This window comes from Syngnathus typhle, linkage group LG1 (assembly GCF_033458585.1).
Source record: "Syngnathus typhle isolate RoL2023-S1 ecotype Sweden linkage group LG1, RoL_Styp_1.0, whole genome shotgun sequence".
NCBI lineage: Eukaryota > Metazoa > Chordata > Actinopteri > Syngnathiformes > Syngnathidae > Syngnathus > Syngnathus typhle.
The window spans coordinates 15,713,319-15,740,134 of NC_083738.1; the positions used below are offsets into that span (position 1 = coordinate 15,713,319).

The 26,816-nt window shown below is 40.9% G+C and overlaps 1 protein-coding gene across 14 annotated transcripts in view; it reads right to left on the reverse strand.

Annotated features, from left to right (window-relative positions):
• Nucleotides 1-26,816, reverse strand: part of enox2 (ecto-NOX disulfide-thiol exchanger 2) — a 137,087-nt gene that overhangs the window by 73,674 nt on the left and 36,597 nt on the right. For 3 of the 14 annotated variants that reach the window (XM_061281632.1, XM_061281623.1, XM_061281733.1), the window contains 2 exons: nucleotides 25,738-25,856; nucleotides 25,150-25,313 (listed from right to left, as the gene is read on the reverse strand). The exons of 7 other annotated variants lie outside the window; for them this stretch is intronic. In XM_061281632.1, the coding sequence (XP_061137616.1) occupies nucleotides 25,150-25,313; nucleotides 25,738-25,850 (277 nt within the window). In that variant the 5' untranslated portion in view covers nucleotides 25,851-25,856. Of the gene's footprint in view, nucleotides 1-14,226; nucleotides 14,400-25,149; nucleotides 25,857-26,816 lie in introns of those variants that run through there. 4 more of the 14 variants (XM_061281708.1, XM_061281699.1, XM_061281690.1 and 1 more) reach the window with 3 other exon arrangements.

A 26,816-nucleotide genomic window follows, 5' to 3' on the forward strand; every position in this document is an offset into this window, starting at 1 on the left:
GGGTCACAAGTCTTCCTTTGATAACAAGACCGACTGCCATGGATCACAGTACAGTGACAGTGACAGGCCATGCTAGATGACAGCTGGCACCTCTAAAATTAGCCTCCAGCCACCTGAAAGATTACAGATGAAATAAAGATCACGGCTCGGCCGAGACTATTTTAACTATTACAATGAGAGCGACAATGCAACAACATAGCATATTACCTCGAATAAAGGCGCTGTGGCGCCAATTTGTCAGCAAACGCATCACCCACAAAAGTTCCTTCTCTCAACACTGTATTGTCAGGAAAATAATAATTTGTCAGTGCATAGATACAAAGAACAGTTGACTGCACTGCTGACTAAAACCAGCAGCTGGGGCACGTAACCCGATTGAAGTGTCAAGATTTACCACAGGTGGTATTCGATTCTACATGGTGTCAACGTCTTTAAAGCCAACTAGACTCTGATGATGACGCAAATGTGGGCTCACTGCACATTGTTTTGCTCATCTAGTGTTCTGACTTGAATGGATGGATGAACATAATGTAGTTGTCTATCAAAATCAACACACGTGTAGAGACAATCGCCTCTGCATTTAAACTACGTATATTCACTCCCCCCCAGCCTGTGCATGCACATTTCAAACATTCCAACCCCCCCTACCAGCAAAAGTCACGCAAGATACTGAATGCATTTAAAATCATTAAAGTAAAACTGAGAAACCGCCTGCGTATGCAATTTTGAGAAGAACTTTGAGAGACCGATTGAAATATGAGGTATATTTTTACAATGTGCCATTTTTCTCAGATTTACTCATGGTGGATCATGTGAACATTGCTTACATTTCACAGCTAGTTTATACACAAAGTAGCTCTAATTGCAAATTTCAATTCTATGGGTAAGCTTAACCCACTTTTGCTGGAAGACCTATTCTTTTTGTTGCCAGCACTGGCCCACGCGGCCCTTTTGTAAAAAGGCCGCAAATGAGCTCTCGTCGCCTCCTGACCGAGTCCACGATGGTGGACTTAGCGTGGTAGAACCTTTCGAAGGCCCAAGCCAGGCCGAACACTGCAAAAGCCAGGTGTGCATCACTGCTAGAGAGCTCCCCCTGACCACGTGCTGTGCGAAACCAGCCTTTTCCGATTTTTCCATTTCCCATTTTTATTTTTACCATTTTAATTCAAGCTTGCTGCCAACTTCTTCTACGTGGCATGGCTCACTCCAAACCGCCTTCAACTTCACACAGTGAGCACAACCTACCAGTGTACAAATATTGGTGGATAAATTTGGGAATAGGAGTTAAGATGGGCCATCTTTTTTAACATCGGTTCCTACCAGGTTGCTGATTTTGAGCTGTTTTTCTTTCATCTTGTCTATTTGACGATATACTTATTTCTTTACTATTCTTTCACCGTAGTTAGTTTGCTTTCTTAACATACTCATTATGATTCCCATCTGGATTTTGACAATAAATGTTCACATGATTAAATGGCATCGGTTATTGTGTATGTGTGTCAAAAGGTAGGATCGCTAGGTTTTTCAAATCGAACTCATTTATTAACAGGTTTCCGTTAGTTTAAACCTTCTTAAACTATAAAGGAAAAACAACAACATTGTGATACCCCTAGTGGTGGTTGATTAATGTGCTGGCAGTAGATTTTCCCCACCACTAACAAAATAATTACTTAATTAACCAACTAATAAATGATGAGTTACTGAGGTAATTAATTTGATCCTTAATTACCCCATATTTGCTACACACATAATTATTTAAGATTCAATTATGCACTAAAGTGCAGGATATTAAACCTATCCGTCCATCCATCCATCCGTCCGTCCGTCCGTCCGCCCCTCCGTCCGTCCGTCCGCCCCTCCGTCCGTCCGTCCATCCATCCATCCATCCATCCATCCATCCATCCATCCATCCATCCATCCATCCATCCATCCATCCATCCATCCATCCCTCCACATGTTATTAAAGAGACACATTATTGGGTCTAAGACAAAGCGTAGAATGTTGGGCAGATCCGCAACAGTGGCTGATAACTTTAATAGCAGGCTAAGTATGTCGAAAGACTTGTGCTCTTACTGTTGGCTAAAGGTTAATCTATTCCCTGATGTGATGACATTTGGAAAGGATGAGACGATCTGAATATGTTCTTATTTTGTAATTTCAAATGCTTCTCTGCACAGTCCACAAACACCAGAAATATATATATATATAAATATATTGGCATAATCAGACCAGTGGGACAGACAAAGGTCAAAATGCAAGCCGACAAAAACAAATGTGCACATTAACATTTGCAATTCCCACATTATATGTTTCGTACTTTTACAGTAAGTGGCTGGGGGACTACAGAAAGGTTCAGGTATATGTCAAAACAAAGGCTTTGACTTTACTAATGCCTTTCTTAAACAATATTAAACTAAATATCACAATTCACAAGAAAAAATTAACAAGTTCAAATGGATTCCTACAAGTGTCTATGACTCTTATCTGTCTACGACCAATTTTGCTCTTACAGGAGGGTTTTATTTGTGTCGTGAATGCCGTACTCGGGCAACCTTTTGAGAAAATGAGGTCCAATAAAGAAATACCTTTGCTTCAATTTGTCTACAGGCTCGTGTTTACTTGTTTGTAAGTCCACCATTTCAACGCCATCCCGTCATGACAACACGTAAAGAGAAATAATTCCCCCATAGACCTCTTCTGTCATTACGTCAGGGAATGTGCTGAAGGTTCATTCATTTAGATCTCATTTCCAATGATCCCTCGTCCTCGAAACTTACTCAAAATCTTTGCAGTGGCAGTCTAATCCGCCTTCAACTGCCAGGGGCATGTGCCCTTTCTGCAATCCGCCAAGTGAATAAGTGGCTATGTGTTGATGAGATGGCACAACGGTTGATAAGGTCATGTCATCTTACACCCTCGCCTTCATTGTCATACTTTGGGCTTATAAATTCTTCGAAACAACACAGAGGAGAGAATTAAGGTGTCATTAACCGACCATGTCTCGGCCCACACCATCTGGGCTATTCTTCTTAAGAAGCTTTGAAAGATATTTCAATCCACGCACTATATTTAGTCTTATCCAAAAGACAACAATTTGGATTGAGTAAGATTATATTGGCTACGGTTATATCATTGTATCATTATTGCAGGGTGGCTCTGTATGTTTTAGGAAAATAACGTTGGAAACCTTTCCTTACAACCTTAAGTCAATGTTTTTGTTTATTTTAAAGAGTTGCAAACAACAAAGCCAGAGCCACCTGCAAAAGGTGAACATTTTGCAATACAGAGAGATCACATATGTAGTAAAAATAATAATACAAAGCACGCTATCAGCATATATATGTCGATATTGTTTTTGCTCTAGGTGGTGACCACAGCATCTATTAGAAGTAGTCGTTTCCTGACCAGGAGCTGCAAAGCTGTAGTCCAACTTCAAAAAGCAGGCCCACGCCTTAGCACTGCAGAGCTTCAAGCAGAGCAGATGAGACAATATATTCCCTTGTGTCTCAATTAATGCTGAGAAAAAAAAAGGAACTCCTTAGTTGTCTGCATTGTTTGCGGCATGCTTGCGGCCTCCTCTTTCCTTTCTCCCCACCTTGGAATGAAGTCGGTCTGAATTTGTATCCAAAAGCCAGAGTCCCCCCTGAGTAACGGTACGAGGGAGCTCTTCAGACACCCACTTTCAAATACCAGCTCTGCGCGTTTGATGCTATTTTAGGGGAGTATTTTCCCATACGGGTCTGGAGAAAATAATGAACAGATGGCTGTTTGTCATTCAGCACAACATCACGATCTGGATTGTGTTCCGGGAAGCTTTGAAGTGCAATGACGTGTGATGATCGACGCCACACACACACTGCGTAATCATTTACGTGATGCTACTGTTTCTCATCGCTATGGCTTCACTGCGATTATTTGAAACTACCGCTCAGAGGCCTTGGCAGATGTAAAAGTGAGCAACTGCAGATTTTCTTTGGATGACGACTGCTTTTAGTCACCATCCGACTTCTTTGCTGATATTTTTGACACATTATTATCACCTCTGAGCATTAGATTACAATTTAATTTTCTCGGCACATAACACATCGGACTGAAGTAAAAACACATGCTCGCCATTCATGCAAAGATTTTTATGCTTGTTGTTTTCATTTCCACTAAATCCTTGGCTCTTCAGCAGCTTAATACTTCGCCAATGGCAGTTAGCATGCAAATGTTTCTGTCAGACATTTGTCAAGGGGAAGGTAGCACAGAGTGAGATGTGGCTGCTGCTGGAAACATCAGGCGGAGGAGTTGGAGGCCATCAGCTGGGAGCTGTCAACAGTTTCTTCAACACAAGTCCGTGTTTAATACTTTTTAGGTGAGTTCTTCCGTGTCATGGTTGCATTTAAGCGTTTGAGTCTGTATAAAAGGTGGTTTCTACTAAATAAATTGAATAGCCCAAGAGTTTAATCTGCAATTAATTAATCTGATTTAAGATAGTTTTCTCCCTGGTTCAGTTGATCCAAAAACATACAATTTCAACATTTTGCATCCAGTTAAAGTCAATCACATGACACATATAAAGACAAACAACTATTGACTTGGATTTGCATTGTCAAGTAGGAATAGAAACTTCCGTAATTTTCGGACTAAAAGTCGCTCCGGAATATAGGTCGCATTAGCCATAAAATGCACAATAACGTGAAAAAAAAAAAAAACATATATAAGTCGCTCCGGAGCATAAGTCGCATTTTGGGGGGCAATTTATTCGACAAAATCCAACACCAAGAACAGACATGAACGAGCAACAACAGGCTAAACGATAGGTATGCCAACGTGACATAAACACAAACGAAGAGCTGAGAATGGGCCTGGCGTAACATTCAGAGTTATTAAAAAAAACTATTACATAAATAACACGTTTATAAAACCAACTGTGTCACTCCAATTCATTAAATCCATCGATCGTCCTTTGTCAACAATGGGTGCGCCCTGACGTCAGCCTCGTCGTTATTCCACAGATCTAGTATATAACTATATTGTAGCGTTACCAAATTACAAGGAAAGACGTGGGTTTGGTAAACGGCTCTTTATTTAACAAAACAAACTTCCAGGCGTGTGGCGGCGTGGACTTCCAGCCACGGAGGTGGAAGAGAGATCCATAGAATAGGACAGGGCGTGCGTAAAAGCCAGGACCGAGCCCCATCCACCGTCCCCGGACAGACACCCGCCCGAGCGCCGGCCCCCGACTTCTATCCACGGAGGTGAAAGAGAGCTCCGTAAAGTAGGACCGGGCGTGCGTAAAAGCCATAATAGTTTTTCAAACCTTCTGTGTCACTCCAAATCCTTCAATCCTTCAAACCCTTCGTCCTCCGTGTCACTTAGAAACAAAGCCACTAATGATGCCGGTAGTACGTGGGGCCCTTCATCACCTTTGTCATCCTGTGATCAATCTTTGTCCTTTTTGTAAACAACCGCCGCGCCACGCCGCGTTGCTGACGTCACTTGAAATTCAAATTACAGTAATCCCTTGCTACATTGCGCTTTGTTTATCGCGGTTTCAGTTTTTGGGGGGGAAATCTTTTGAAAAAAAACATATAAATTGCTCCTTATTATAAATCGCCCCCCCCCCACCCAAACTATGAAAAAAAACGCGATTTATAGTCCGAAAATTACGGTACTCAATTTAAAATGTTTACATCCATCGGGTCTGTTGACCGTTGGTATTAAAAGATGGCAACATATTTTAGTGTCACATTATAATAAGGAACACCATTCCATAAAAATGTATGTGACTTCACCTTGTTGTCATGTAGATCAAGTATGCAGGTTTGAACACACTATTATTCATTCTCAAATGTATTTCTTGGGAAGAAAAGTTTGCACCAAAGGTCACATTAAAATTGTGATTGACTTTTTACCCTTTTGGCTCCACTCTCTCTTTGCTTAGATGAGCTAGTGCTGCACTTTAGCATGCATCTGTGAAAAACCCAAGGCTTTTTTGAATAAATCACAGAAATCATTTTGTTCTTAAGTGGGTATTTACTTGACTGAGCATAACCTATTGTGACCCCCACCGCTCCCCGGCCTCCCTCAAGTCAAACAAAGATGTTGTGTTGTGCTCCGGTGCCCCAGTAGGGATTCGCCTTATTTATGTCGTGCATTTCAAAAAGGCAGCTCAAGGAATAGATTCCCGACGACTTTCTCCTTTGTCATGGCGTAGCGTGGCGTCGCTTGCTTGACTGAATAATGCCTTCTGGCACTCGAGAAGCCACTCTGCCACAAACACCTTAGCTCTATTTAGCTGTGACAGAATAACAAGTGACATCAAACAACGAGAGTTGACATTTTCCGCCACAGGCTTCATTAGCTCACTCATGTATGACTAAAGATTGTCTTTTGTATGCAAAGCTCAACATGTTTGGAAGTGAAAAATGGGGCAGGAAATATTTAAGTCTTTATGGAATGTGTGTGTGTGTGTGTGTGTGTGTGCGCGCGTGTGTGTGTGCGTGTGTGTGTGTGCGTGTGTGTGTGTGTAATTTCCTTCTCGTGATTCTTTTACGTTCTTTGAAAAGGTTAATAGACTGCATAAAAAGTTCAAACTACGAGTCTTTTGTAGTTAAATATTTTCTCCAGTACTCATGTCCATGTGCAGCATTTTGGTATGGTGGTTACCACGTCTGTCTCAGTTTTGAGATTCTGGGTTTAAGTTTGAAGTTTGTGTGTTTTCCCAACACTTGGATCCATTTTGACTACGTAATGGTGATGATAAACAATTAAAATAAAAAATAAATAAAAACAATTACAGCACCTGCCGGTAGACTAAACATGAGTCATCCCGTGACCATAATTAGTAACTGTTTACAGTGACTTGGAACATAGCTTACAAGGATAGCCGTGGATAATGAACAACAGGTTGCCAAATACAAGGACATGATTAGCTGATCACATACTAGAAACCTGTGCAAGTAAATTTCCATTACGGAATCTTTAGAGGTGCCAACCTTAATGAAACAAAAATAAAATAATTGCAACACATGATGTGTTCTGTCAGATTTTAGCAACAAATCAGAACAGCATAGAAAACCGAAATATGGATCGTATTATTAAAATATCAACTAAGGAAACATGTTGGCCATGTGAATAATTTGAAACCATATTGTGCATTCAGTACAAACTGCACAGCCTTCAAGAAAGCCAAAGTTCCACCCTAAGAGTACTAACCCATGACTTATAATGAGCTCCACATGCGAACAACATTATTGATACCATCACGTCAAGGAAAGAAAAACTCACTGGTAGGTGAAATAACGTGAAACCGAATGAACCTGCAGTGAGGTTACATTCTGGAGCCGCTTTGCTGCATGCAGCACAGGCTGTCCTGAATCTGGAAGACTTCTCAAGTCTATCAAGCCACTCTGGAGCGCAATGTGCTGTCCAGTGTCAGAAATCCTAAAGTATTAGTTGCTCCAATAGGACAAAAAAAAAAAACCTGCTAGAAATATCACAAAATGGGTAAGAAGAAGACACAATGCTATATTCTCAAAACTGATCTAATTCTTAGTGAGCGTTCATGGAAGAAGCTAAAGAAGCTTAAATGCATTCTGGTGAACGCAGGCTTCAAACCCAAGACAGCCAAAGCAATTTGCTCATGAGGAATGTGTCAAAAATACTTGTTGACACGTTTAAAGTATCCCAGCTACCTTTGTGGGCTTAATCTTTCTTCTATAATAGTTCTCCTCCACTTAAATCCAAAGTAAATATAAGAACTTAAAGTGCTTACTGTCACTTGCTCTAAGTCATTGCAGTGTCTACTTGAGTGAACATTTTCAGATCTTTTTAGTGTGAACATTTTCAAACCTTTGCAGTGTGACCTGGCCTACGCCTAAAAGCAGTTGGACATTCCCAGCTGTTCGTGCATTCCAGACTCTTTCCCGAAGGACAAGCCAGCACTATTTACCATATGCAGTCAAAATGCAATGCTGATATTGGGGAAAATAATCACGTGGGGTGTGGAATCTCTCAGCTAAGGCTATGACTCACACTTATTGGTACTTGGGGACCACGACGAGGAGAAAATGGCCTTTCCAGAGTAAATAGCCCAGTCATGGAAACAATCAGAACCCAGGCAATTAGCCAGTTTGTACATCATACTTTTGCATCAATACAGAAGAGGTCACCGAACCACAACAATGAAATAAAGCCTTTACATCCATCAAAATTAGGATTATAGAAAAAAAAATGGGTTACGGCCGTAAAATCTCTTGAACTAACACAGTACGTGTTGAATTGATGGTTGTTGAAATGGTCACTTGGTGTCATTTTTGTCAATTGTGTGGAATTGGGGACAAAATGGAAAAATTGTCAAATGGTAGCACTTATACAGACAGCACTTTATCTCTACACCATACGGTGCCCAAAGCGCTTTACAATGCCTCACATTCACCCATTTAGACACTCATGGGAAGTTGCTGTCATGCAAGGCACTGGCAGGCCCACTGAGAGCAAATTAGGGTTCAGTGTCTTGCTCAAAGACACTTTGACATGGTCACCAGGGTTGAGGAATGAATCCATAACCTGCATGCCACTGAGCCACGCCGTCCAATGGTGTGAACCACTTGACTAGCAGAGACGTAGTTGATTTTCTAGGAAAACAAATTTACTCTCAGAAGAGCACAACGTGTAGGAAAGTTTTTCTCACTCTGACGATTGGTCGTTGATGTGTAGGCATAGGCTGGTTACCAATTTCAAGGTATGGTGCATTTTTGAAACGTCTCGGTTTCTAAATGGCTAAGCCCTTGCTTTGGTGACATGACTTGTCTTGTTTTTCTTTTAGTCATCAGTAGATGAAAAAAGACATGACCTAGCTCCTTCTAGCAGTTGTTGTGAGCAATCAGTGAGCCCGATGACTTTTCTCCTTTTGTAAAGGCCAGCTCTTTTGAGATTTTCTTCGGGTGCTTGGGTAATCAAAAACATTTTCTTTGGGAAAAGCAGGATGTGCAAAATGAGATTACTATAAGAAGCAATAGTACTAATAGGATACGTATCACATTTAGGCAAGCGACACTTGAAATGACTGCAAACAGTTGCAAAAGTTAGCATATCAAATGACTACCGTAATAAACACTCGCTACAGGGGCAGATCATTAACTAACTAGCATGGCTAACGTTAGCGCTGAGATTTTTTGACAATGTGGAGAATCCCAAAGAAAGAAATAATTACATGTGTACTCCATTTTGATTTTTTTTTTCTTTTTTACATGTACTTTAACAGATTAAAAATATATACACCCAAACATTTCAAAGTAATACATGTTAGAGCTGTAATTGCAGAAAATGTACATGTTTTTTGCTCATGGTTATGATATTGTTCGAATCTGATGCCAGCCCATGCCTTGTTTTGTGAATCCATATTTATATTCCAGGAAGCTATCCAACATCTGATCTGCCCAATTTCTTGCTTTTGTAAAGCACATATAGCATAGATCTTTCTTCTACTGGAACTATTTCATCCAGCAATATGAGAGGCAAAAAACCCTCCTAGTGTTGCTGTGAAAGGATATTAGCTCTCAGAATTCATTAGCTATACAACTGCTCCACAGGAACATCATTTTAACGGCTGTGATTCACTGATTTCACTCTCTATCTCAATCAATTTCAATCTCCTACCCGATCAATACAACCCCTTTCTAATGATGCAGTCAACAAGCAGACTGTACACCAGGAACTAAAGCTCGGTTCACACTGCAGGCAAATGTTACCCAGATCGGACTTTTTAGCCTGTATGCGACCTGTATCAGATTTTTTTTTTTTTATGACTGTCTGAACGGCTCAATTCTGATTTTTTTCAAATACCACCCGAGTTGCTTTCATGTGTGGTCCTGGGTTGGATACATATCGGATTTGCAACATTGAATGCAGTCTCAAAGGATAGGGCGCATAGATCCGTGGGGCCTTCAACAAGAAGGATGAACAAAATATCTTAAAGCCTTGGGGTTATCAGGCAGGATGCTTTGTGACATGACAGTAGCAACAATAAATAAATAAATAAACATAATAGCATCTAAAATTAGAGAAGTCATGCTGGGACAACTCTGTCTTTGATTCATCTCTCAGATGTGCGCCAATGGGGTCACATGCAGTGAATTCCCAGCAAGACAAGAAGTATAAATCATACAAGAGTCTCTATTTATAAACTACTCATGAGCCACCTCACTTGTGCTTTTTTCCTGCTTGTCCTAGCGGCGCCTTACAAGCACCATCGGCTGCTTTTAGACAATGTGTGTGCCATTACGATCCCGCGATGAGGAACACAAGCCTTGTTAGGGAAGTGGGAATTAAACCAGCGGTCTTCCAAGTATTGGATGGACACCCACCCACTCATCCAGGAAACTCTAAACCTCACTTGCTAAAAGACAAACACATGTTCCTGTCACTCCAGTGGACATTAAATTGTTTTACACCTGTGTTCGATATGCACTAACCCTGAAGCCAAGACTTCAACCTGTATGTAATAATTAACAAATGTTTTGCCTTAAAAAGTGTCAGCACCTGGTCTACACATAGGAAAACAATATAAGTGGTCCTTGGTCTAAGATAAAGCTGTTTCTTTTTATTTGGGTGTAAAATTGCACTGTAGTCTGTCATTAACATACGCTAAAAGTATCTAAATAATGCAAACAGTAAATATTTCCAAGACAAACACTTCTAGGCCATAACCATAAAACAATCAAATGAATAACTGCACACATGATGATTACTGCACATTGTTCTTGATCTACAATCACTGTCCGTCGGTACTGTAATAAATAGAAGACCTCTAGGCACACACTGGGAACTCTGAAGTTGAACAGCAGTTGAACAAGACATAGCATAATTTTCGAGCAAGAAAAACATTAACGGTAAAAAAAATATTTCAAATCAAAACGTTTCACACGTGTCATCTCACGAGACCTCGGTTTAGGGAATTACTCAGCCAAGTGAAGCGCGACTATGGTTGAACTTATAAATACGTATATTGGGGAACCATTTATAATAAGCATCACGTTTCCACACTTGAGGGTCTCCAAGTGCCCTGATATTTGCTACTGTTTTGATCATAAACAGCATTCAAATGGGCACAGGAATAAACTCTTTCATGTTTCTATGTGGGCAGTAGCATCCAGACAATGCGACAATTACAAGATACTATTTTTCTGAAGTGAAGCAAGGCATCTACTTGGTGGACAATGTATCTCACAACTAATTGTTGGCCAGCATCAACGGAGGAATCACATTAAGTAGGCGTGTCACCGTGTTTTCTCTCACTAAACACTTTTTCCTCGCTGAATGAAGCTAAAAGTGCAGTGTGTCTCCATCCAACCTGTTTTGTTGGCGGCGGTGCTGGCTAAGGACTGTGTCTGGCCAGGGGGCTGACAGCACTGCTTTTCGAAAAGCCTTTCTCAAAATATTACTCCCGGGGAGATTTGGGCAGACGGCTGGCTGTACACAGTAACACCTGTAACATGGGGTTAGGCTGTTATTTCCCTGCTGCTTTGTTAACCTGCAGGTACCATGGGACATCCAGATAATGTGACAATCGGATGGCTAGTGAAAAGGAATGTACAGTGTGCATTGTACGGACTGTATTGTTTGCATGGTCAGAGGCAACGGTGCTTGCAAAGTAATGGGAAAACTGTGCTGTTGATGTAAATACTTACTGTATAGGCAAATGTGTATTCTTTCCTTGATGACAATAGCTCAGAAATAAATGCTTACTTAACACTACAATGCTCAGGTGCTTTGTAAGAATTAGTCCATTTGTCTCACTCACTCACTACACACTATGCAGGAGATTTCCAGCCACTGTGTAATTGGTCTGAAAATTGTTCTGGAATTAATTTTCTTTGTTCATCTATCTATGGCTGGTGTTGCAACATGACAGGTAACAAATTGGATGTAGACAGAGAGCCCAGCATAGGCAAAAAGGGCCAATTTGAGTAAACATGATGACTCTTTTCCGTTAGCAGCTGGAATGCAGGTCATCCAGTCATTTCATCATTTATTATGTGGTCTATGTGAGAATTGGGGGAATGAAACCATGCCAAAGACAAGATGCACAGTGTGAGCCTACCCCGTTTAAATACCAATAGCGCTCAAAGAAACCCAGCCCCTGAGCTCATACAAGATGGCTTGAGATGCTAAATGTCTCCCACGATCTGCTTTTTATATTGCTGCCTAATTCCATATACTCAGTTCTATGATTTTATGTATTATTCAGTTGAACCTTCATAACCAAATGCCACAAAAAAATAAATGACATAAAAAGTTAAAACAAAAATACAATTACTCTACTCTCAACTTATGTTAAGCATGACAATGAAAAAAAAACATCAATTGCAAAATAATTTGGAATGTGGTGTACTGTGTACAATTTCTCATGTGGGAAGAAAGCCACTTTGAAATTTGGGCAACTTGGAAGTCAACCAGCAATGACGCTCTGTGGTATTCCACAAAATCACAAGGAATAATAGATAATGTCCATAAGGGTTTGGATCTAAGACCATGAAGAAAACACTTGCAAACAAATAAAAGAGAGGAATGTGGGTGGCGTGACCAAGTGCTTCATCTGGTTGGTGAGCTATTATTGAGGAATGTGCTGAATGAGTACTTGAGTTGATGTCACAACAATAAAATAAAATTGTCAGTATCAGTCTGTGAAAAGCCTGGTTAAAATAATCAACCACCCTTTGAGTAATTAATTACAAGTAATAACTTCTAAGACCAATACAACAGGCGGGGTCAATCCAGACAAAGCAACAATTCATACGAGGAGAAGTTGTGCTGATCCTTTGAGAACACTCAACCTAATACCTTATATTGGGTAAAGGGGAGCATTGAGACCATTGCTAGGTGATGGTGAACTGAGCTGCTAAAGCGATACGCCTCAGCATGCTGCCACTGGAGCCCTCTGTCCAATTTTCTCACAGCCAAGCTTCGGTCCAAGGATTGCACTAACAAGCCGGCGCTCGACACTCATCAGGAAAAGGGAAGGCATTCACGGGAGGCCTGGAAAGAGATCTAGGTGAGGTGGCGCCAGCCCTCATGTTAGACACAATAATTAATCTTCATATCGATCTAGCTCGCGGACTTCTGCTGGGACAAGCTCGCAGAGGATGACCAAGAACCTCAGCTTCGCTTCAGCTTTCACAGATTAAGTTAGTGAAATGGATTGTCATTTCTCGTACACCCATGTGCCAGTGAGCCACGAAAGTTGATTTATTATCAAGTTATTTTCACTTCAACGAGACACAAACTACATGGAAAAGTGCAAGTCCAATGGAATTAAATTATTATTCTATTGTCAAGCACTTGTGGATTGGAAATTAATTCAAACATGACAAATAATATGCCGTATGTAAACCTTGAGACTGATAAACTGCTGTCTTTAATCTAACACTAGCAAAGCACAATACACCAACTCTAAAACTTCCCGCAAACCTTGACCGATCACAAGTTTATGAGTTTACAATATAGATCAGGTAAATCCTGATCAGGCTTTGGTTTCCGTGCCATAGTGTACTTTTCTATTGCTATTGGACACTTAAATGGAAAGCAGTGCGTTTTGTTTTGATTTTAGTATATTTGGTATTGGCAAATTCAAATGACACTTTATAAACATATTCTTTCATGTTTGCTGAAAGATTTTTGTGCTCAGACCAAAGCAATGAAAATATTGCTTTCACCCCATCTTGTGCCAGCTTGGTGCCAAAGTTAGTTGAGGAGCTTCATTTGGGCTAAAGAAGAGCTTTCCTGCACATTGGTGATAAATTGGTGCCAAGAACTATGGTGGAGTGACTTGAGGCACTTTATTTAACTAACAATAGTGCCTTGTACCTTGTGATATCACTATGCCCGGCAGGGCTCTCTCTGTCCCTACAAATTGTTGGGCTTCACTATATTGTTGTAATTTATTATACTGCACAGACATCCTCTCACATTGTTTCCATTCACAATAGAGAGCAATATGTTATGACGATGGATAGCCATCCTAAACACGGTTCTAATTGTATGGGGCCAAAACATCCTCACAAATATCCTGTCGTAGGACATCGGCAATGGACAAAAGGAGACACTCCCTTGCGCCACTTTCTCATTACCGCCAAAAGCCTCCTGTGACAAATTGCACGCAAGTCGCTGAAATATGACCTATCCAGCCCAGTGTCGCTACAAATCCGGAACCCCAGCTGATTTGCAAATCCAATTACCTCGGTGTCTGTAATGGCTTTGTTCGGTGCCATGATGTTCATTCAGCTGTTGTCAGTGTATCTCTTTAAGGTCACAGGCTCGTCGATGACTGGCATTCAGCCTTTAGGGCAGATCATTGAAAGAACTGCGGTGATGTGAACGTTGGCCAAAGGTAAGTGAAAGTGGTGTGGGCCTGTGGGTGAGCAAACAATGGGAGAAATTATTATTATAATTAATTATAAGATGATTTGAGCAAAACAGTGTTTTGAGTGTGCTTAGGGAACATATTAAATGTCTAGCTTAATGCATGACTGTACAGCTACTCTGTACTGAAATATTCAATGGAGTGAAAACTTTTTCTTTTCTGGAAGCGGACAGAATAAAGTAGTCTGGCTTTATGAACATGGGCAATCCTAACCTCCAAAGAAATATGTTTCACTATTTGAACTAGGGCAACACAGTGGTGCTAACCACGACGAGAAGGTTTGAATCTAGGTCATTTGCACCTTTTGTTGTGCAATTTGCAAACTGTTCCTGTGCTTGCACTGCGCACTTTCCCTACTTCATTCCAAAACGCTGTATACCATCGACATAACAAAAGGTAGAGAAAATATGAAATTATAACTACAGTACCATTACAGACGATTTTGGGTCATTCCTTCAAAGCCACCATTCTGCCAATGGTTGACTCAGATGGCGTTCCGGCGCTCCAAAGTACAGCTATAATTTACAAGAACACTAAATTACACCCCATTCCAAACCAACGCTGGATCATCTTCTTTTAAGTGCTGACCTGTCATTCCCGAGAAAGTGGCATGGGGGAAAAAGTAATACTGGTGAACTGTAAAATTTGCAGAGCATTACTTGTGCGAAATTTCGTTGTGGTAAAAATGCAAGATGACACAGGGCCTCCTTTGATCTTGAGTTTACTAATCCCAGTCCTCAGATATGAAAGTTTCTGCATATTGACAAACCATGTGTGGTGGACACATTACATTACTAGCTTGTTTGGATAATAAAAAACAAAACAAAGTTGCCACAAAAAATGTGTCAGTCATCCTTATGTTAACTCCCACTTCCTTCCTACAGAAGGCCAAACAGATGGTTCTAAACATGAGGCGGGTGCTTGAACAAGCCAAATGTTATGTTTTAGTGCAGGGCTGGGCTACCTACAGCTTGGATCACACGGCAAGATTTGAAAACTGTCTTCCGACCCTGTACATGCTGAGAACAAAATCAGATGTATAACAGTTTTGAACGTACCGTGTGTAGATTGACACATCATGCACAAACCGATTTCATTCATGAATATTCCCACCTTGGACGGGAAATCTTTCAAAACCTCCCAAGATTTAGCGTGAGTTCAGAGTAAACAAATAGACAAAGATGTGGACAAAGAAGCAACAATTTTTGGTTTGGTTTTAGCAGAATGTGTTGTTCCTTGGGGGACACCACACGGTGTGAAGTCAAGCCAAAAAAATCCAACATGTTGAATATTCCTGATTTGAGGTTGGACGTCCTTCCAAGCGGCCGAGATCAACCTGAGCACACCACACACATCGGGGTCGGCCTATGATTGTCCGGAGCTGAGATTTGGGGCTGAAATCCTGCCGTGAGAACCGGGTTTAAGGCCCATGGTCATCTACAGCATTCAATTCAGTGTGATTCTAGCAATAAATAAATAAAAAAAGTAGAGGAATTGTTAACAACATCAAAACAATGGAATGCTAAGCCAAACGCAATGTATGTTAAAGGCACTTTCAACAACCATTACGGCCTTATAACATCAGCTTGGAGTAGCCACTAAGGAAATGCAATCACGCTCAGAATTTAATGCTAACAGCTTATAACTCTGTACTCTTCGGCTGTGTATTGTTCAGTTCTCTTATCCTGTGCTTCTGCTTTTTGTCTCTTTTTGTGTAACACAATTGGGGCGGAACACGAAAAATTGAGTTGAATCATTAAAAACTAGGTTGGAAGTTTGCCTACCAAAGGCAAATATGTTAATAGTACGTCTTATCCTGATCTTCGTTATGTTAAAAATGCAACAACAACAAAAAAACTTGACTAATGTGTTAAATTCTTGACAAATATTTTCAAATAAAAATATAACAGAATCTGTTTATTGTGTCTGTGACAACCTCTCTTTTAAAAATACATTCTTAGTAACTGCCACGGCCATTCAGTCCTATACAATTTAGTTTTCCGGCTGAGCCATTTCTTTACCCCCACTGTAGAAACTACGGAAATCTGCACTCTCTGTCTCAATTACAGCAGAGTGATGGCTTCTCTCCAAACAAGCAAAATCTCCGGACTCCCCACATTCTCCGGTCCAGCCTGCAGAACCACAGTGTCTGCTTTTGCAATTCTCTCCATGGAAGAAATTTTGAGTATATTAATCTTTGTGGGGGGTTGGGGGGGAACTTGTGTTTCAAGCCAGGAGGATCTAGTCCTTCAGAGTTGTATATTATGACAAGGATTTCCCAAGTTATCAGAAACATGTTCCACAAGATGTCCTGAATGAATCTAGCAGGTTTTACAGAAGGATTTCCATTTCTGCAATAGAACTAAACCTGAATTTAGAAAATTGTGATTTGCGGTTTAACTTTAATTTCGGAGAAAAATATGCAAAAAGTCTAACCACAAATGTGATCAAGTGTATGGTGATTATTTTTTTTTTCTTTACTCTGGATAATTTTTGGTCAATGTTTTTTTTGTGCGAGTTGGTGTTTATCATCAGGTACTGACAAGAGAGGCAATTATATGGATTATAGTAAAAGCCAAGCTGAATGCATGCACGAGTTCAGTATGTTGTGGTCTTTTTGACAAGATAAGGATTATTTTGTTGTTGTCCTTGTTTCTATTATGCAAGATGGTAATTATTACCAATAACTGTCAATATTGGGTTCAAATATGCCTGTACATGACTAAACATACAATTTATTTGACCGGATTATTTCTTGATTATGTCATAGCATTTGCATAAAGCATCTAAAGTGTGTGACTGCCTGTATTTCTACAGTAGTAATTGTGTTTATCTATAGAAGCAAGATGATAGTTATTATACTTAATTTGCAAGAAACAATGTTACAGTAATTTCACTGGTTAGCATGTCGGCGCGCTGGTTAGCACGTCCGCCTCACAGTTAGGAGGGTGCGAGTTGGATTCCACCTCCAGCCCTTTCTGTGTGGCGTTTGCATGTTCTCTTTGTGCCAGAGTGGATTTTCTACGGGCACTCCGATTTCCTACCACATCCCAAAAACATGCTTGGTAGGCCGATTGAGCAGTCTAAATTGCCCCTAGGTGTGAGTGCGGATGGTTCCTCATCTGTGTGCCATGCGATTAGCTGGTAACTAGTTCAGGGTGTCCACCGCCTACTGCCCAATGACTGCTGGGATAGGCTCCAGCATGCCTGCAACCCGCGTGGGGACAAGCGGTATAGAAAATGGATGGATGGATGGATGGATGGATGGATGGATGGATGGATGGATGGATGGATGGATGGATGGATGGATGGATGGATGTTGCAAATGAGTATGTGATTGACTCACCTCGTGGGGAGTCGGGATGTGTCTGGGCCAATATTCCACAAAAAAGTAATTTTTCCCAACAAATTTCTCTATACATTTCTCTGGAAATGTGTCTGTAAAACACACAACACAGCCACGCACACACACAGAAAAAAGAAAGAAGAAAACATGGGGGCTACACTAAATTCAAACTCTGATGTCACATAAGGGGCTGCAAATGGCCCCCGAACAGCATGTTTGAGACCCCTACTTGACCAATCTTATTGGGCCATGGCCCACTTCTTCTGAGCCTGCCAGAGAAGAAGAAAAACAAACTTGAGCACACCACAGCACCAACATACCTGACTTTAGGTGTCATGTGGGCTGAAGCATAGCACCTGGTCTGAGTATGCTGTTAGACACCTCATTAGAACGTTCAAGGGGTGAGCTATTTCTAAAAGACGGCATGGTGTAGTTTAAGGGTGGTGTGCTGTGAACACCAGGCACTTGGGTGTTATAATAACACTGTATGAGGAGGGCAGCAACACTGATAAATGTCCTCTCACATAAGGCCACAATATGGGCAATGGCTAGTTATTATACTTAAGGTCTAAACTCGGCTTGAAAAGTGAATAAAATTCAGCGGATCCATTTATCATCTGGCATTAAAGAATAATTTGTAGCAGTGGCATGCACCGCTAACTTATCCAGTGTACATCAGCGGTGTATTGAATATCCCCACAGTGATCCATCACACTGTTTCTTGTCCAACTGCTTTTGTTAAAACTGCTAGCATACGATAGCGCAAAACATCTCTTGGGAATGGCACCCTGCCAGGTAGGCACAAAAAAATTTACAACCTAAGTGGGAAACATCGTGAAGCGCAGCTACAAGTGTGTGCCTGCATGATGTTTTATAGCAAGTACAACACAAGCTCAAAGTGTCTCATTATTGTGATACTAACCTAAGATGGTTTGGTGGAATGCTGCTGTTTTTCTCAAAGGTCTGTTTTGGGTGAAACATAATTGACAAGTCTACATTAGCATTTCTCCAAATAGGATGACCGAGGAAAAAGATATTTGCCCACAAGTGGGACTTTGTTTTCCATTGTAAAAAACAAACCCCATAAAAATGTACCATGCATCCCTCCTTCCCTTACACACCTGGCACATCCATTCATGTTTTGAAGAGTCTTGACAGTTTACTGCCCGTAAAAGTCGATCACCACCCGCAAGTGAGCGGCAGGAAGATTTATTAGTGTTGTCAAAAATGACGAATGTCGTCATCTGTTTTCTATCCCTTGCACACTGAACGCTGTATACCGTTTATAGACAACCAATGCCCTAATATAGTCAAGATCCAAACCATGAGTGTTCCTATAGCTTTTATATGAATGGGTGTCATCATTGACAAGCTACAAATACAATATATTCATTTACAGCTAAATATGAAGAATTGTATCCCTAAAAGTTGTGAAATGGCTCTCTGCATAAACTGTGGCAACCAGAAACAGTACCGATACTTTGAATTCATGCCTCATTAACGTCAAATGACCCAAGTCTCACGGAGAAAAAAAATAAGTCACAGCGATACCTGAGGAATCAACCACAATCCATCAAATATTGCTTTCTTTAGATAGTGCAAGAGGCGAACAAACACACAAGTCTACACACAAAAGAAGTTAACACAAGAAGCTAAAATGGCAGTCGACTGTACATGTCAACTAAGTGATGATAAATGTCAAGCTTGACAAACCGACGGATATGAAATGCAGGGCACTAATCATATAAGGTCCAAATCACAATCATTTGTTCCGGCATGTGAAGATGTTGACAATAAAGCAGACTTTGACTTTGACTTTAAAGATGTTCAATATTAGCACCGGTGGAGCAGTTGCACATCAAAAAATGGATAACTTTTAAAGTCCGTTTTCCAGAAAATCCAAGTCTACACATTCATAGCAAATGATCACTTGACTTTAGGGGGTCCATGATTCAGTCTGTAGAGCGTCCAGTCAATTATGCTCGCCTGCCAATAAACTGTAACTGGAGAAGAGCTGATCCAAATGGTGAATTTGTTTGAGCACATTTTTTTAGAGCAGTGGTTCTTAACATGGGTTGGATCAAACCCGAGGGGTTCGGTGAGTCGGTCTCAGGGGTTCAGCAGAGCGAGGTCCGAACACACCTGAATGTCGTGTAAATTCGTGATGACACATATCTGAACTGGTCTCGCAAAGACAACAAAAGCCACACTGATTTGCAGGTATGTAATGTGTTGTGTGTTCATGCATTTTGTTGGTTTTGTTCTGACCTCCTCAACTGTTCATGCACGGCTCATTTTGTGCACCAGTAAAACACATCCATGTCTTGAATTAAAAAAAAATAAAGAATTTTCACGAATGAGGGGTTTGGTGAATGCGCATATGAAACTGGTGGGGTTCGGTACCTCCAACAAGGTTAAGGAACCACTGTTCTAGAGGGATAGATGAACCTTGGCTTTTTAAGTGATGGGATATTTAACATAGTAAATCACCAGTGAAAATGAGTATGATGTTTATTTGAGGCCCATGAATCAAATGTTGCCATCTAATTGTAAGCTCTAGGACTGGGGTGTCATCGCGTGCCACATAACAGTTATGGGAGCCCTCAGGGGGCAGGTTATAATAGTGAAACCTAATAAATGTATCATCACTAGAAGAGAAATGGTGTATTAAAAAAATGTGGGTCTTACGTGTATTGTTTTTTATTTCCATGGTTTGGTTCATATTTTGTCCAGTAAATGAACAAAATGTAAAAGAAAGCGCTTATCTTTTGTGTAAACAGAAGCAACCATTTAACGGTTTAATTTTGAATGAAAAACAGTGACTGAATGAAGAACAGTGCAACAAATTTGGTCCGCAAGCCAGAGTTTGACACTTCTGTTCTTCCATTTGTTACATAATTGCCCTGCATTTAATGATCATAATTTTTTTGTGGTTACTTGGGAAAATTCTGGCAAACTTTATTTAGCAGGCACCTAAAATTGTGTGGAGGGCCGAATCTGGCCCTCTGGCCTTGACTTTGTGATCAGCCTTTTATGGAGGCTAGGGGGGTGGGGGTGTTAAAATGTAGGAAACTTGTAACCCGGTGAATGGTATAATCCGGCGGCTTCGCAACACTTTGACTGTGCTGCACTCAAAGGGACTGTCAGAAGGGTTTAACTCAGCAGGCAAGGAAAGCAGCCGCCATCCCGCCTGACCGCTTCCCGGAATCACGTTGACGGCTGACTACGTTCTCTTGTGGAGCTCCTCAACTTGCGGGGTCCTTAGCTCCAATTTCAAGCTTCCGTGCGCGGTCGCTTATCAGTAAAACGATTACGGCATGAAGAGCCTGAGCAGTATCACCAATATCCTCCGCAGCTCTTGACATCGAGCTGCCAAGCTCTCTTAGCGACTCGGATTCCAGATGGCAGGTTGAACTGCTGCTGCCATAACCGAGCCTGCTGATCTTTTGAGGGATATTGTAGCTCCGCCTTTTATACTTTTTCGTCGACCGTTTAATATTAGCTTGACATCTTCACGGCCCTTGTTCATTAGAAAACAGCAGACTCGCTGCGGGGCATATACAAGTGACCAGTAGGCACAGAAATAAACAGCAATCATAACGTTACATTAGCATGCTAAAGAGATTCAAGAGTGATGAGGCAAAAAGTCAACAATGGAATTATTACCTTAACAGCCTTTGACTGCTGGCGTGTGAAGGGAAGCGGAGCTCATAGCTCACAGCTCACAGCTCACTTGCTACCTCACATGGATTGTTGTAATTTATTAGGGATTCCCCCCCAAAAAATGGGGTTCTGTGGGGAAGTGGTGCCATTTAAGCACATGGTAAAGGCCTTTTTTAAGTTCACTCAGCCACAAAGGTCTACTTTTGATTAATTCAAGTTGCAGAAACTCAAGTGAGTCATGATGTTTCCAGCGACTTGGCGTCTACATCAAACATCTTATTTATGCTACCAAAGCATTGAGACAAACTGCAGATCCCGCATGAGTCAACACTGAACCGCTGACCATGGAGTCATCTTGAGCTAAACTGCTTTCATCAGAAAAAGAACAAATTGAACTATATTCCGTCATGTAGCTGCTCTCCACAATGGAAATTGATCTTCACCTCAATCGACCATAATGACATTCTCTGTGTTCTTCTAGTTTTACTGAAAAAGGTGAGGAGGCATAGAAAGATAACTCGATGATTTTTCAATACAGCCCCGCCTGGTTTCTTCAAATGGTGCCAAAGGAATTAAGTAGAAATGTCATTCGTGTTTTTAGGGTATATTGCCTGTGATAAGATGGCAAACAGTCCAGGTGAGTCAGCTGGATCACCAGCTTGAGTTGCCCACCCCAGCTATAAAACACGTGATGTAATGTCATTGAGGTAACAGTTTCGCCATACCACCTTTATAGTTGTTTTCTCCAATTGCCTTAATAATTCCTCTGGACAGCCTCAACCAACAAAATTCACTTTAGAAAGTACAGGTTGTCAGGAATTGACCAATTCAAATTTGTGAATATCCCCAAATGTGTCAAGTCTCCTGACATCGCAGGCTACAACCAGTTGGTCGCTCTGCGTTCAGCACTCATTTGTTCTGCAGCGCTATCGTATTCTGCCAGAGATGAAATATTTACGCGCTCTCTCTCAAGCATGCACAGCGCAACAAAAAGCAACAACCGCCTTCCACTCGCTCCCTTGTACCATTAAGGGCGAGCTAATAGATGCTGATTGATCAGAGCATATAGAAGGTAGGCCTTTTTCTCTTCCTGTTGATCGCCAAAGGCACTCAAAGAATTCATTCATTTAAGAGGTAGTGAAGAGGATGACCAGTTTTTTGTCAGAAACAGTATTAAACTCAATGTCGTGCTTTGATTTCTTTGAAAATTGAAGCACGCTGCCACCACGATCAACCATATTCTGACCCAAGTAAAATTGAAGGTGTATTTATTTTACATACTGCAAGGCTTGGTTTCGAATCCCAGTTTACAACTTAAAATTTCTAGTTTGCGCTTCATCAAAACACATTGAATGGTAAAGCTGAAAATCTTAGACTTAGGTTCTTCTGATGATAAAGCTGCCGAATGAGTCCAAAAAAGATTCGCTTTGGACATGCTCACGTCAACTACCGTATTTTCCGCACTATAAGGCGCACCAGATTATAAGGCGCACCTTCAATGAATGGCCCATTTTAAAACTTTGTCCATATATAACGCCCACCGGATTATAAGGCGCACCTTCAATAAATGGCCCATTTTAAAAATGTGTCCATATATAAGTCCATATATTTGGACACGCCTGCTGTAGTGGCTCATTATTGGTCCATATATAAGGCACACCGGATTATAAGGCGCACTGTCGGCTTTCGAGAAAATTACAGTGCAGAAAATTCGGTACATGCAAGAAGTCGGAGGTTGAGGCAAGCTCTGTGGTATATACGACACATCAGCTAGCTAGCAATGAGCTTCGGCTGGCTAGCTAGTGCAGCATAACACGTTCCAGAGTTGCTTTTAAATCAGCAATCATCCCCTTTATAGGGGCAAATAAGACAATTTTAATAAGTATCGTTCCCACAAACAGATTACAAAGGAAAGATGGAGAAGTAATGGTAATTCTTAAAATATAAGATTGACACGTAACCATTTAACAAAGAAATGTAAAAGTGCGATCTGGGTTTTTAGTATGACGATATCGATGATAATATAAATTTAATGTACAGAAAAATATGACATATTTATTAACTAATAAAATAACTTTTCCATGTGTTAATATAGGCACGCTCAATGTACTCGTAGTTAATTTATTGTAATTGTAACTACTGGATGGCGACGCGCATCAAGTTTGGGTCTGACTGGTCAAATGATCATGAACGTAGTTTTCATAAGCCACTTCTACAAATAACAGCAATCAAGTCTATTGTGCATTATGACTGCAATAAAAAGGATAACAAAACAATAAACCAATTGAGTGAAATTTAAGAGGTAGTTCATACAAAGCTCTACTGAAGGACTGTGACACAACCTTACACACTTATAAAACCAGCAACACTGGGGTATCTGAGGTATAATAAGTCTAAAATTATAAACAGGAACAACTTTTGAAACCACTACTACAGCCAGTAATAGCACCAAACCTAAGTGAGAATTTTGATTACACTGAGAAGAAAATACCACATTGCTAATACTCTTAAATCCTACAGCAGACCAAGCAATAAGTCAAAAGGTCAGCAGTGCTGTGAGTTATTTGCCAATGGCACAAACCCAGACAGGATGCTCATTCAAGGAATCAAATTAGTGTTATCACTACACCACAGATAATCAAAACGTTTGCAGGGCAACTGGAACGTCTGACTGTGACATACATTACTTTCAAAAGCATTAACACAGGGAACCACTTTTCAAACAATTTATGTGAATAACAACAATAAACCAAAGTATAAGTTATGATCGCAATGTGGGGGGGGGGGGTTATTGTTGCCAAAAAGTCACACCTTTTCGATTGAAGGGCAGTAAAACAATTCCACCAGACCTTGCATTGTTTTAGCTGGATAAACTGAAGGGAAGCACTTTTTTTTTTTTTTTTCTATAATCCTTTTGGGCCAACAAATCTATAAGAAGTCTTGCGGACATCAACTCAAAAGGTATAAAAACTACAACTACATCTCAAGATATCTATTAGTATAAAGAATGCATCAAAATGGGAGCTTCATCTAATAACAAACCAAGTACGTATAAGTCATACGGAGGGACAGCAAGACAATTTCATCAGCTCTTACAGCTTCATAGTCCAACAATCCTGCAGAATGCTTAAGGTAGATTAACTCCAAAAGATATAAAGGCAGGCAAGATTTTCATTCAAGAGGTAGCAAAGCATTAAAAGAGTGGGAAGCACCTTTTCCCTAAACGCTCGTCGGCCAACAACGCTGTGGGACATCTACAGTATAGTAAAGTCTAAACACAGGAAGCTGAACGCAGTTGAGCAGGTTAATGGGAGCACTTCAAAACAGTAACGCTGCTAATGAGATCCTGTGAGACCACACAACAACAACAAAAATCGAGGTGATCCATGCTGAGGAAATAAATTTTGGCATCTCAACGCAAACAGCCAACATTTAATACAGGGTGTGGAAAAAACAACCCATACAGGGATCCAACAATGTATGCATAAGACTGCAATGTCAATCAAAATAATATACATAAAGAAAAAAAAAAGGATGATATCATTTACGCAGCAAAAATTACACAACACAATATAACACCAAAAAATTAAGACGCGCTGTTAGAGGACCCACATGACGATCAGTGATCAAACGTTCCCTAAAGTGGTGCAGTGTGAGCGGGTACAGCCCGCAGAAGTCACCCGGGGGCTTCACTGAAACCAAAACCATTGAAAAGTTGTCAAGATGTACCTGTGTACTGCAACAGAAACATCGTCCAAAGCGGCTCCGAGATGCAATTTTGTTTCCCTCCCCCTGTCTTGTGTGATCGTCCTCTTGCCGTCAATAAATCCCGGGATGGAGACACGGTTCGTCGTCCCCACTTCGCTCCGGTCCGTGCTGCACGGCAGGCTGGGCTGCAATGACAGCAGAGCAGCCACACCACGCACAGAAAGAGACTCCTTTTATTTCCCCCCCCCCCTGCACCCTTCCTCTCTCTCTTTCTCTCTTGTCTATAAACGCACGTCCCACCCTCACGACAAACGACGTGCTTCGGTGCCAGTTCGAGCACATCCACGGGGGGGGAGAGAGAGAGAGAGAGAGAGCGAGAGAGAGAAAGAGGGGTAGGAGGAGGCTTTGTAATTCGCATGGATCCATCCAGCCATGCCTCGAGAAGACGCTGCGTGGACGCAGTCAAAAACAAAAACTCAAATGGTTTAGGGGAAAAAAAAGAATAGAAAAATTCACCTTACTTGCATGGGTAAAATGTTGGGGGGAAACAAAATCAGTAAGCGCACACCCTGTCTAAAAACTTTTGATATGCTATCAAGGTAGTCGTACCTCGTTCTGCCAGCTGGGGGATCAGCAGCATGCAGATGATCGCTCCAATGCTGTCGGAGCAGTGTTTGACCAACTTTGAGCCTAGGCGCATTTTGTGAGGAGACAACTCTCATTGCACTCTACCGAAAACCACAAAAAGTGCATACACACGTTGGTAATGTGCCTTTTGACATCTTGTGTCACTTCAGTTACTGGCATGAACAGATAGACAAGTATACAATATTGAAAAATAATTATTTTTGCGACCAGTTCAGTGGAATTGCATGATTTTCTGTGCACACCAGCTGTGGATCACAAGTTGCATCAATTAAAAGTTTTAAAAATTGTAATTCATTCCACGACCGACCTCAAATTATTTTCTTTTGGTTGTATACTGAAGGCATTTGGGTTTCAGATCAAAAGATGAGACAAAAAATATTCAGCTTTTGTTTCATAGTATCTACATGTAGATGTGTTTTGTCTGAATCTACACAATTTTTAAGTGAACAAAATATTGGGACAGACATTACTAAAATAATTTAAAGGGACTACCGTTTAATAATTAGTGGCATAACCCTTACTTGCAACAACTGTTTGCGTGACATTCTTCATTTTCAGGCCTTCTTTCCATTCTTGTTTGTTTCTTCCGTCTCGTTCTCAGGAGATGAAATGCATCCTCTATTGGGTTAAGGTTTGGTGACTGACTTGGCCAGTCTAAAATATTCCACTTTGTCCCCATGATGAAGTCCTCTGTCGTGTTATGAGTCAACATCTTGTTGCATGATGAAGCTTCTCTCGATTAGTTTGGATGCATTTTTCTGTCAATTGCTGAAGAAGTCAATCTGCTGCTACCATTTTGAGTTACATCATCAATTAAAACTTGAAGGCTAGCTTGGATTTTGTTAAGCAGTACAGCGATGAGCCACTGATGAGACCAAGATTAACCTTTGCCAAAGGGATGGAAAGGTCAAAGTATGGAGAAAGAAAGGATCTGCTCATGAGCAAAACCACACAAGCGCATCTGTGAGGCACGGTGGAGGTAGAGTCATGGCTTGGGCTTGCACGGCTGCTTCACTAGTCTTTATTGTTGAGCTATGAAA